This window comes from Nelusetta ayraudi, unplaced genomic scaffold (genome assembly GCF_046127955.1).
Source record: "Nelusetta ayraudi isolate G7.1 ecotype Tasmania unplaced genomic scaffold, CSIRO-AGI_Nayr_v1 ptg000070l, whole genome shotgun sequence".
NCBI classification, from domain to species: Eukaryota; Metazoa; Chordata; class Actinopteri; order Tetraodontiformes; family Monacanthidae; genus Nelusetta; species Nelusetta ayraudi.
This window is the reverse complement of record NW_027466120.1, coordinates 8169617-8182453: the sequence shown is the minus strand read 5'-3', so window position 1 is coordinate 8182453 and position 12837 is coordinate 8169617. Positions and strand designations below refer to the sequence as shown.

At 43.8% G+C, this 12837-nt stretch overlaps 1 protein-coding gene across 1 annotated transcript; it reads right to left on the bottom strand.

Annotated features, from left to right (window-relative positions):
* Nucleotides 1-1206: 1206 nt before the first annotated feature.
* Nucleotides 1207-12415, bottom strand: sypb (synaptophysin b). The gene is made up of 7 exons (XM_076042152.1): nt 12321-12415; nt 10906-10971; nt 5082-5206; nt 4097-4295; nt 3809-4000; nt 2617-2929; nt 1207-2043 (listed from the first exon to the last, which is right to left on the bottom strand). The coding sequence occupies exons 1-6, from the start codon at nt 12336-12338 to the stop codon at nt 2648-2650; spliced, it is 882 nt and encodes a 293-aa protein (XP_075898267.1). The 5' UTR covers nt 12339-12415; the 3' UTR covers nt 1207-2043; nt 2617-2647.
* Between the last annotated feature and the right edge of the window lie 422 nt (nt 12416-12837).

Here is a 12837-nt window from a genome sequence, read left to right as displayed (position 1 = left end):
TGACACTCAAGTTCCTCAATAAATAAAAAATACAAAACCTTTTAACCTTCAACAGAATAATTCCATGTTTATTTCATATTATTTCACATGAATCCCATATAATAAGAATACAGTATAATTCTGGAGTCTTGGATATCTTTTTTTTTTCTTTGACTTATCATAAATACTAATGTCATAATAATACATCATACACAATAAACACAGCACTATCCAAAGGTGTAGAGAGTACCACAAGACATCATTCACCACTAACAACAGAGTATATTTCATTTCAGCATATTTATAAGAGCTACAGTGAAAGAAAGAAACAGAGGAGGTGGGAGGTGTGAGACAAAGAGAGAAAGCCAGGTCATTTTTTTTTTTTTGCTTCTCTTTCAGGTCATTTTTTTTTTTGTTAAAATGACTCAATCCAAGTATGTGCTCTGAATCCAATACTGATCGCGGTGATGACTGTAAATGAAACACTACCAATCGAGACACATCTCTGACCATTTGGCAAACAGGATGTTGCATATCCAAACAGAGGAGTGGCAGCACGCCAGGCATATTCAAGATGTAAAAAGAAGTCATTATTGCAGCATTTTGTTTGTGCTTTAAGGAGGACATAGCAAAGTTGTAACTGTGACGCCTGCAATGTTTCAACCTCTCTGCTGACTTTCCTGTGTTCTCTAACTTTCCTGCAGCATTGAGCCTCTGTCTCTGCGCTAAGTTCAGGGATGCTCGTGGTTATAGGAATGCATGCAGTAAATCTGCTCACCTTTAGAGAAGAGGAGAAGGTCGAGAAGAAATGAGGATGCAGGAGAACATCATACGCTAACATACTGTTTAGACGGCCTCATATTAGTGTTCTGTTTTGCATAACCAAGGTTTTTGAAGTGTAATATAGTTCATGTTAGTGTGAGTTTGCACGTCACTGATATATGTGTAATAAGAAACGCCTGTTAAAAAACTATACGACTCTGTCTTACAACTTTCTGGATCACAGAAAAAAGCGATCGAAAAACAAGACGAGGATCATGGACAACATTTTGATGTCGATACGTAAATCTGAACAAATACACAAGCACATGTTGCTAACTGTTGTTTCACGGCCTGGTACACAATTTTCATACTGATGCTAATAGAATTTCTTGAAACAACATGGCAAAAATGAGACCATGCTCAATAATATAATAAATCAATGTTTGATTTTGATTTTCTATGTCAAAAACTTAAAATATTCTGTGTATCACAAAAAGTCACTCTTGCCGTACTGCGATACTTGATGGAAAATAAATATAAAACAAAATGAAGCTGACTCGACTCACACGAAATCCACCGCTATCATCTTTTTGAACCTATCGTTACTCTTGCTCTGCTCTCCTCTCATACGTCCAGAATTCTTTTCATTTAAACATCTCTGTCTTTACCATGTTCATTTTGAAATCTCAGAATTTATGCTGATGAAATGGCGAAACCATGCTGAGAATGAAAAAAATGCTGGAATTAATTCTCAGGAATTGAAGGGCATCGGCTGAACTGTGTGAGCTCCTTAACAGAACCAAAGTAAATGCAATTGAATAAGTTTGTGCTCAACATTTGTTGTATAACAACTTATATGGAGTGCACAATTATTCAACTGTGTACATATAATCTTATATATCAGCATGTTAATATTTACACAGCACAGACAAATACATTCTCCCATGTTAAATATTACTACTTTTTTTTTTTACTTTTTTCATTACAAGATTCCTCTTAAGTGTTCATCAACGAATGTTTTGGTATTTGAATTCAAGTTTTTCTCGTATTACCAAACAGACAATCCTCTGTTGTCTTCTACAGTTAAATACATCACGAGAATAAACATCATGTTACAGTAAAGACCTCCCCAGAATCCCCGTCCCCCTCCCCACATCCCGCCAACCGGGTGGTGCTCTCTGGCCCACCGGGTCTCCGTCCCTCCCTCCGCCTGTCGACTCACACATACACAAACAGACAAACAGAGGAGTGTGGAAATGCAGGTGGTGGTCGAGAGCCACCGTCTGAAATCCCGATGCTGGCCTGCGTCATGGGGGAAAAAAAGAAAAGAGAAGAAATACTATAGTGCAATTTCAATCAGAGCTCAAATGTGATCGTAACGACACGTTTTTGCTTCAAGTATTTTTCCTCAGCAACATTTTAAAGGTGAAGAGTGCAATATTTGGACATTTTCAAAGAGGAAACAGCGACATCAAGTGGTAACATTTTAGATTGCAGTGCCTTGGAACAGGAGTATCAAACTCAAATACACAGTGGGGCCAAAATTTAAGAGTTGGACAAAGTCGTGGGCCAACACTGATTTATTGAAAAAAAAAAATCTTCCTCCAAATATGACTGAAACTTTTTATGCGGACCCAACCAAGTTTTGCTTCAACCTGAATATGGAACAAGCAAATCTCAATACTATACAATAAATGATTTAATATTGGACACATGCAAAATCGTACTGTAATTACACACTTTTATTAATGTATTAATGGGCAGTAAATTAAGCTTTTGCCAACATAAAAATCATGAATCAAGCCAAATATTCCACACCAGACCTTGAAGTTTGCCACCTATGACTCAGCAGTGAAGAACATAGTTGGGACTCACCATCTTTCAGCAGTTGTTTGACTGGACTGGCTCACATTTGGTTAGAGTAGGAGGTGGGCTGCTGCTCATAGCCCTGGCTGTAGCCTCCCTCCTCATTGTAGCCGCCCTGCTGGCCGTATTCGGGCTGGTAGCCTCCCTGGGAGCCGGCGTAGGGGTCCTGCTGACCGTAGCCTCCCTGGTCGAAGGAATCGGGGGCGGGTTGCTTTTCCTGCGATGGCACGTATGTCCCGGCGAACGCACCCATCCAGCCAGTCTCCTTGAACACGAACCACAGGTTGCCTATCCACAATATCACGTTGATGAAGCCGAAGGCCTGCAGAGCAGAGAGGGGTTTTAGAAGCACGTCTTCCAGTTCGCAACTCCTCCGGGCAGATTAATCAAATTTGATTATTATACCTAGAAAAAAGAGGTTAGAAAAATTATCAAGTCAAAAGTCAAAAGCAAAACAGTGAAACCACTTTAAGAAAATCAAACTAAAAAACAGGCAACTAATCACCAAGTCAAAGTTATCTGTGTGCCAATCCACACTGTTCTAAAGAAGAAGAAAATTCAATCTTGACAGAAGTTAATGTTGCTACTCAACAAAGAGTTCTTTAGCAATGGAAATTGCACAGGAAGATATAAGGCAAACAATCAGTTTCTTTACAAAAACAAGGCAAAATCCCGGGAGCAGATAGGATATGCAACAAATTTTCTAAGAAGTTTGCCAAAATAATAACTCTGTTTCTACTTGGGATGTACAGCAAGACCTTGGCAGCTGGCAAGTCACCATCAACACCAAATCCACAACATTATGCTCAATAAAGAAGAAGGGGAAGGACTGAGAGCAGGTGGGATCATACGGGCCGCTGTCTGATCTGATCTGATCAGACAGCTCAGGACTCAGGTCTCTTGGAACCACATGTGTCCAGCAAAGGAAACTGTCAAGTTCCGTCCTTCCCTTTTATTACAGTTTTACAGAGACATTATTTCATCTAAATATCATAAAGTCCTTTCTGTTTCATGCTTTGTTAGAAAAATTAATACTATTAATAATTAAAATACAGATTTAGCAGTGAGCGATTCCCTACGTTATTCTGATTTTGGGGGGTTTCTTTTGTAGGTATCAGTGAATGTCAATGTATTTGCACCGGCACTGACACCAAATGACAGTTGCAAAATGACAGACAACACACAGAGATGCGGGACTGACCACAGACGTGTTGAGTCCGGAGACCTTGGGGTCGTAGGTCTCACGGCAGCGGTTCTCCTGCTCGTCACACGCTGAGATGAGGGTGATGACCCTCTCTGGATCGGTGGCTGTTTTCACGTCCGACAGGCCTTTGGCCCAAGCACACGACGAGACGAGCCACATGAAGGAAAACACCGCCGTCACCACAAAGTCCTGCCAATCACAGACAAAGACGCGTCATGGCCTGCAACCCACCGACGGACCCAAGCGCCGCGGAGCCGTGGCGCTGCGAGGAACAAGCAGACTCACGATCTGGGGGCCCTTGCTGTTTTCACGGTACTTCTCCAGAATGAAGCAGTAGATGGAGAGGGCTGCCATGGAGTAGAGGAAGGAAAAGACGGCGATGGTGACGAAGAACTCGGCTGAGGAGGAGTAGTCCCCCACCAGGAACAAACGCTCGGGGTTTCCTCCCTTACAGGTGGGAGCGTCAAAGTAAACCTGATGGAGCCTGAGAACAGCAGCACGAGGAGGCATCAGAGAGAGAAGAGGCAGCTGATCGGCCAGCTGATCGGCCAGCTGATCGGCCAGCTGATCGGGCAGCTCGCACATTGAAGGAACAGAGTGAATCCTGTGCTCTCTTAAAGTTTTCACAATTCTAGCGGAAATGGAAATGATGCAATACGACAATTACAGCCGGTCAATCATGGCCGTGAGAGCACTCCTGAAGGTGAGAGGTGACCGGAACGTATAAACGTTGAAGACTAATTGAAGTTGTAATTAGAACCGTAACAACATTTTGGTATAGCTGCAAATTTATTTATATTTTTAAAGCAGATATTTTTTTCTTTTCAAAGCTAAGCAAAGATGGTTTTTCTTACATTTAAAATCGCAATCACACACACACACACACACACACACACACACACACACACACACACACATAAATAAAAAAAATATATATATACGTAATGTTCTTTGTGTATGAATTGTACCAGTAAGATTAAAACTTCAGTGTCAGAAACACAGTCTTTATTTAGTTTTAGAAAGTAGAGCTTTTTTCTAACACCTTTACTTTCTTTCTACCTTTGGAATAATAAGTCACAATATCAAGACAGACTGCAGTTATGTTTTAAATTAAGTTAATGTGCTTCACTGACAGGAATGAGAAATACACAATCAAACTGTAGTTGACAACATTAAATGTGTATCTGTGTATTTACAGTTTGCAAAAGGAGAGCATGCAGTGATTCAAAAAAAAAAAAAAAAAATACATGTTGAACAACAGAGCACATACCTGAAGGGATATTCAAATTCTACTTCGATGCCTAGATCACTTTCCGATCGGTTTTTACACTCCACGCTCATTTTGAACATGCCGGAGTAGCTGCCACATGTTGAGAAGGCAAAGATTGCGAAGATCTGCAGGGGACAAAGGGGGAAAAAGAGAGACGCTGTTAACAAGTGAAACTGGCATGCAACTGACCTGCTGGCGCTCAACACACAGTTAACAAAAACTATACAAACTATAAATCTGATTTTTTTTTTTAATGACAGTTGTCCAGTGATGGCAGCCTCGTCATTATTAAAGCACCATCACAGTGATCTGATGTGGCTTCTGCATGAGTACCTGTGTGCTTGGCATTACGTTGTGTGCACTAAGTGATATGCAATTGTTCCTGTTTGTGTTGTCCTGCTGACAAGCATGGGGATAATCTCACACACTGTCTCTCTCTCTCCCTCTCTCTCTCTGTCTCTCTCTCCGACACACACGCACACGCACACACACACACACACACACACACACACACACACACACACACACACAGAAGATTAGACAAATCAGACTATTTTTACCACACCCTCCCTGCGCCGGAGGCCCGATCCGATTGGATAGGAAATCCAACTATTAATCTGACTGAGGTGCCCCACCATCTGCCACCAAATACTGAACTACTGTACAAGCAAAGGGAAGACAGTCACAACACGTGCACGTGCACTCACGCACACGCACGTAGACACAAGCGCTTCCTTATTAAAGCTACTCGAGTCGTAGACGACAACACGCTAAACCCTTTACGGTAATCTGTCAGCTAATGTGAGTTGGGGGCACTTTTGGGTCGGATTTTCTCACACCTGCTGCTTCTTACTGTGATACACATCATCGGATAATGATCATTATGAACAAACACTTTGTAACAATTCAAGAAAAGACACTTTCTACTGAATCACATGTAGATCTTGGACACTGACAACAACATCCCTGACCCTCATTGTCGTTTTCAACTGGTACATTTATACTAATGAAGTTAACATTTGTCTGGCTGCATGGCGTGAACTGGTGTCAGCCTTCAGACACTGTTCACGCTGATATAGAGTCGGTCGTAATTGCTATGAAAGACCTGATAAATGCGGCTGAGATTGACTTAGTGCTTTCAATTTCCCGACAAGACTGAACAAACTGTTCAGGGCCGCGCAAAGGCTTTCATGTAACTCATTTATCGTCCCACTGAGGCAGTTGAGATTAAATGAGATGAACGAGGAGGCCAACCACATGCCACACCCTTGCTGGGCGCTTTTCTCCTGTGACAGACATTGCACAAAAAAAAAAAAAATGTCCCACAGAAATTTCCATAGACATCTTCTCCTTCTACATTTTTGGCTTAGCTGTTTTTCTCGTTTTTAAATTCTATTACCACTTTTTTTTCTTTTGCATTGGTTGCATTGGTGAACTTGGTCACAAAAAAAAACTTGCTCGCAAAAACTAGATACAATGAAAAAAAACACCAATTATACCTGAGAAATTCCAGTACGGAACAAATTAATAGAAGGAAAAAGAAAACATCAAAGCGCCATTTCACACTTTCTCTTCTTCATGGTCATAGATGAGTGAAAAGAGGAGCGATGGTGGAGAAATGGTGGCACACTGAGTGTGAGGTGCCATGGTAACACAGTTGGCAGCAACACACAGTGAGGAGGCAGAGGCTGCTTTCCATCCCTCCTCGTGTCTGTCCTTGTGCCGTGAAGACACATGCTCACGTCCACTCACTCAGTCCATGAAAGTGTTTTTCTCACTGGGACGGAAAATGATCGAGACACACGGCACATAACTCAAGAAGGTACCGGTGTAATTCATTAACGTGGCGAAAAGATATGAGAAAAGAAAGAGCTACCACTCTCTGTTTTGTGATCCTGAGAAGATATTCGGTGCGAGCAATGAGAAGTAGCCGTGTAAGGACACACACACGCACACACACAGCAGAGGCCTTGGAACGATGACTGTGCATTGATTGGAGTCTAAACGGCAACACACACACACACTAAAAACAAATTATAACACATTGGGGGCAGAGCAAATGGAATAAGGCTCTTAATTCATGTTCTCACAAACTGTTTGTTCATGTCCAGTGGGAGTGAGTCGGAAAGTGCAATCATTTGCATGCAAATGAAATTCCACATGCAAGTGCCATCCAGCAGTGGAGGAAGGAGGGCGGAGGTGGGGTGGCTCTTTGCCTCTTTGCAAGGTTTGCGCTCTACATCAGCTTTATTTGGGAACTCAGTGTCTCACAGCATCCATCAAATCTGGGCTTTGTCAGCAATTTTCCCCAGAGACAGAAAGAGAGGGAGGGGGTAAGAGAGAGAGAGAGAGAGAGTGAGAGAGAGAGAGAGAGAGAGAGGGAGAGAGAGAGGGAGGGAGTGAGGGATGGAAGAGAGAGAGGGGGAGGTAGGCTAATGCTACATGACTCACACACGCACGCACAGGGCACTGTTTCAAATCTCAAACACATCTCAAAACACATGCAAATGCCAACAAAGCATCAACGCACGAGAAGAAGAAGAAGAAGAAGAAGAAGAAGAAGAAGAAGAAGAAGAAGAAGAAGAAGAAGAAACGCCCCCCCCCCCCTGTCGCATCTCGCTACTACTTATGCGGCTTCCTCCGTTGCGCAAATTGGCCGCGCGTGCCCATATTAATCCATGAAGAAGACAGCAGCTCCCAGTCTGGTCTGGGGCGGAGGCGACGTGCTCGTGCTCGGCCTTCCGACAGATGATTCACGGGGCCTCGGCTTCCTGAGCGTAGCTCCTGATTGGTGCTCGCACTCGCTGTGACCCAATGAGGCACGAATGAGGTGCTGGCACACTCACACAGCTCCAGGGAAGGACTACAGATGCATGCAGCACACTTACTCACTCACTCCCTTACTCCCTAGATGTGCTGCAGAGTGCATAGCAGCTAGAGAAACACAGACATGGAGCTGTGCATTATGGGGGGGTTTGGTTGGGGGGGGGTGCTCTGTCCTTACTGTCCTTCTGAAAATATGTATATACAATTATTTATTTCATTTATCATTCATTATCATTTACCATTCTGATTAATTATCCTGTGTTGCTCACCCTGTTATATCAGACACTTCACTGTCTTCAATTTCTTTTAAATTTGTTTGAGTCCTGTCATTTTATGTACCTTTACATTTGATTTATTTGTTATTATGATTGTATGTACTGATTTTATTATTTTAATGCCCTTGTAAAGTTTCTTTGAGTTTTCTGAAAAGCGCTATACAAATAAAATGTATTATTATTATTATTATTATTATTATTATTATTATTATTATTATTATTATTATTATTATTATTTGTCTGTATGTGATGGCACAAGGTGACTGACAGACAAGAAAAGGTTTTCAGGATTTGAGAGTTGATGAAATCACTTTTTTTTTTATTCTTGCAGACCTTTGTTAACTCAAACTGGCTGCTGTTGGCTTCAGGGGCCACAATGGCGCCCCAGCTGTCCACCCTGAAGCATCTTAAGTGTGAGGATGCTGCTGTGGCAGATAGAGGACAGACAGTGAGGATGATAAGACGTCCGTCTGTGACTGTTGGACAGATCGGTAATGCCTCATTTCTCCGACCTCCTCCAATTCCTCCTACCAATTAACTGATGGCTATTTTTAGGCTTTGTCCACATGGAGACAGAAACGGTGTATTTCTATTTCGTGTCTGAAACATTTTCTGTAAATATAGCATTGCGTCAAGAAATGTGTTCGTTAGCACAAAATTACTGAATACACTGTCATATACATGCCGGGCCTGTGGGTGGCGCTGTAGCGATATCACGGAAATACACTGAAAACGGAGAGAACGACATGAAGAGTGAACAAAACATTGATTCAAGGAGAGAGGTAAGAAAAGGGCAGTGAGCGAGACGGTGGGCATTTGAGTGGACCAATGTGCGTTTGGGTTGTACACAAAAAAAAAAGGCAAAGGTGGTATTTTAAGATTTGATCACTGTAGGACCCAGTTTATAAAAAATGGCTGCATTTAGGCACCAAAAAAAGCCAGAGAAAAACAAACTCTAGCAAAACTCACGTGCATGTGGACAGAGTCTTAGATGAGCATTCATGACCAGGGTTCATCCACAAGTCATCTTCTATGTAATGTGTATGCTGGAGTGTGTGTGCGAGCGTGTGAGTGTGTGTGTCTGCGTGTCAATAAAGCTAAAATCTTTCTAATGGTTGTTTTTCTGTGCCAAACATTGAAGAAGACTCGACTAATGGGAAGGCAAGTCTTTGAAAGTGATCAGGCACTTTCTCACATCTGTCTATCATATATTCAAGTCCACCAATCAGATTTGTGGATGCTGGTTTATGTCATTTCCTCATGGTTTGCCTCAGTCACTGTTTAACCAACGTCTTGAAAAAGCCAAAGAGGAGCAGCCTTTCACAACCCTCAGAATCTTTTTCTTTGAAAGCAACTTCTCACTTTGTAAAGGTGACAAAGCTGAGTGTGAATGTAATTCATTGGAATTTCAAAACTGAAGAAAAAAAATAATAATAATAATTACTGGTAAATTGGATGAGATAGAATCCAGAATAGAAATGTGACTGTTAGAGCTGCTGGGCAAGGTCATTGATACAGTATATTTGAAATGCAAGTTGTACTGCATCGCCTCATTTAGCTCTCAGGGTTTAGGATTCAAAACAAACTTGAATGTCTAAACATCTCCACCTGAATTTGTGAATTATTTCTTTCTCTAATTTAATATCCTTGCCATGACAATGTGATGTAAACGATTACACCACCAGAAGTGTTGTTTGGACAGCAACTTTGAACTATTTGAACAGGTAATACAAACGCGAATCTGTCAGCACATCAAGTGTTCTGTCAAAGATAATCATTTTCTCTTCCTGCTGAAAATTATGTCTCCATATTTCCTCTGCTGTGTCCAATGTCTTTCTCTTGAATGATTTCCCAGCTCTCCATAATAAAATTGGCCGCAGTTTTCAACACCATAACGCAAAATAATTAAAATGCAACTATGAAAGTCATTGCAGAGCATGCTAAATGAGCACATTTAAAAAAATATATATATATATACTTCCAATATTTCATTGATTAATTTGAGTCTCTAACCTGGACCACACTAGAAGTGCAACAACTTCAAAGCAGAGCAAAATCAAAATCCATGGTAAATTCATGGCTGCTGTACTTTGACAAATAAGGAAAGAAAATATATCTTGAAGTCTAGATGAAAATGTGAAACGCATCATGCTGCCCTGCTCTCAGCTATGACTTCTGGCTTCATCATCTGAAAGGACACCTAACAGAGGTAATAAACAGTGCAACTACGCAGAGGTCGAGTCCTCTGAGAGGGATTCGACAGCCAGTCATATTATTCCTCAGCAGACTGTCACGCTGCTGCTGCTGCTGCTACTACACTGATGATGTAACACTTCCTGCTAGAGGCCGGCTGGAGCAGCATGGTAACCCCCCCCACCCACCCCAAACCCCTCTTCATGCAAAAACACCTCAACAATAAACCCAGTGTGCAACATTACAAATGGATCATAGATGGAGTCACTGAGACATTCCTGGGAGTTCAAAAACATTCAATGCTGAGGGATCCAATTGTGCTGCTCCACCACTCAAGCCTCATCCGTCTTTTATGACCTCTGTGGGACAGAAGGTCACGTGGAGACGCTGTAACCTTGTTTATCGCAAATTCTGTGCGTATCAAAAGCTGTAATGTTGCTTTTTTTCCACTAGATGAGCACAAATCCATGCTCTGCGTTCATTTTGGATCAAAGGTGCAACGTTTTTGTACGTGGAAAAAGAGGACCTACCCATTGTAGAACTTTTATAAATCCCAGAGGTTGTTTGATTATAGTGAACTGCCCTTGGGCCACCAGCTGTGGGAAGAAGAAGAAGAAAAAAAACAAGCAGTCAGACATTTATAATACATTTATTTGTAGTTGTTTGCGGTCACAATCCCTGTGAGACATGCTGGGAAAAGATGGAGGAATAAACCAAAGGCTAATTTATACGCTGTGGGGTAAAGGGTGAATTCTCACAGCTGGTGAGGCTGTGGGGCCTTTGGGAGATGCCACCACCACTACCACCATCACCACCACCACCACCACCACCTTAACCACCACTACGTGGCGTCCAAAGGCGACCGTTGTAATCAGGCAAAGCTGATTAACGGGCCGTTTCCTCCGCGGAGGAGTCTGTGGTCATGCGGCGGTGACAAGATCTCGCCTGTCGCCCGGCACGGCACGGCACGGCACGGCCCGGTTTGATTTTTAAAAGAGGCGGGGCTTCCTTCCCTTGGTGGGCAGGTGGATGGCTGCGACACAGCGTCAATAAATGGCCGCAGCACAGCACCGATAGCTCCCATCTCGGTCGCTCCAGCCACCCCCTTGTTGGGAATCATCATAATAATGCCGCATCGTCCGGATGAAATATTGTATTTCCCCCCGTCCCCCCTCCCCGAGCGCGTGCGCACCGTCTTTTGTGATCGAACCCAACCGAACCTGGAAGAGCTCAGCTCAGCTCAGCTCAGCTCAGCTGCTGAGCCTCCCCGGTGTTGGGCCCCTTACACTGCGGCTGGAGTAGAATAATAAATAATGAAATGAAATGAAATAAAAATACAAAAAAACAAAAAAAAAACAAAACCGAGCGACGGTCTGTGGGAATGAAAAAGATTGCGGTTTGTTATCGCAACACCGGCAGGTTAATTGAGCGCCGAGCGGTCTGAATCAATTAGGGCCAATCCCCGGGGATGACGGCCGACATCCTCCCGCTCCCCCCCCCCCCAACCCCCGCACGCTGCTCCGTGTCATTGCTGCAGATCTCACTGGACATCCTGCTACATGTTCGGACAGTCTGCTGGGCTGCACCGTTACATCTGCAGCACCCAGACAGACAGACGGGCAGGCGGGCAGGCAGGCAGGCAGGCAGCCTCACCGAGGAGATTCATGAGCAACTGTCTGCATCGCCACCTTCACACCACCACCACCACCGCCACCGCATCGGGTTTCTCGTTGCTTTAATTTTCGACCCCACACGGCATCGAGAGCGAAGCGTTGCAGTCGCTGAGGTCGGATCTATTTCTAAGGCACCTTGCGTTGGAAATAGCGCGCCCATCGTTACCCACACTCATATTGCGAGAAATCGCTCAAACACACACAAAACGAGGCTCGTCTAGAGAAGAAATGTTCATGCAAATATGTGATTTTTCCGGCCCCCGGAGGCTTACCTGGTTCACAACATCCATCTTGGCCGCTCACTCGCTCCTGATGATAAGAGGATCGGAGGGGCGGAGGGAGGGAGGCGACTCACCCGCAACGGCCCGGGGTGGGCGGGGGGAGGAGGGAGGGAGGGAGGGAGGCAGGCTGGGGGGAAGAGCCGACTGCGTCACGACGGGCTACGGCGGAGGGGAGGAAAAGGGAGGGGGGGGTGAGGAGTTGTGACGTAACAGGAGCCAATAGACGCGAGGGCGGAACCGACGCGTCTGTCCAATGGCTGCGCAGCTTTAATTCAGGGGGGGTGGGGGTGGGGGAGGAGGAGCTGCAGCCGGAGGCTCGTGATGATGCTGGTGGAGGAGAGCGATCACTGCGCAGGCGCAGGAGACTGTGGCGTTCACGCTTTGCTTGCCTGAGTGGAGATGAAAAGGTCGTTGATGGTCGTTAACAAGCAAGACACACATTGTATTTTTACATGTTTTATTTCATTATTTTTCGTTCATACAATCTTCTCCGAGCATCGTGGCGGTG

Coding starts and splice junctions, on each gene's coding strand:
- sypb (XM_076042152.1), bottom strand. Junction 5,207..10,905: donor TTATAAAAGTTCTACAATGG/GTAGGTCCTCTT, acceptor TGTCCCCTGCAG/ATCTTCGCAATCTTTGCCTT. Junction 2,930..3,808: donor CCGGACTCAACACGTCTGTG/GTCAGTCCCGCA, acceptor TCTGCTCTGCAG/GCCTTCGGCTTCATCAACGT.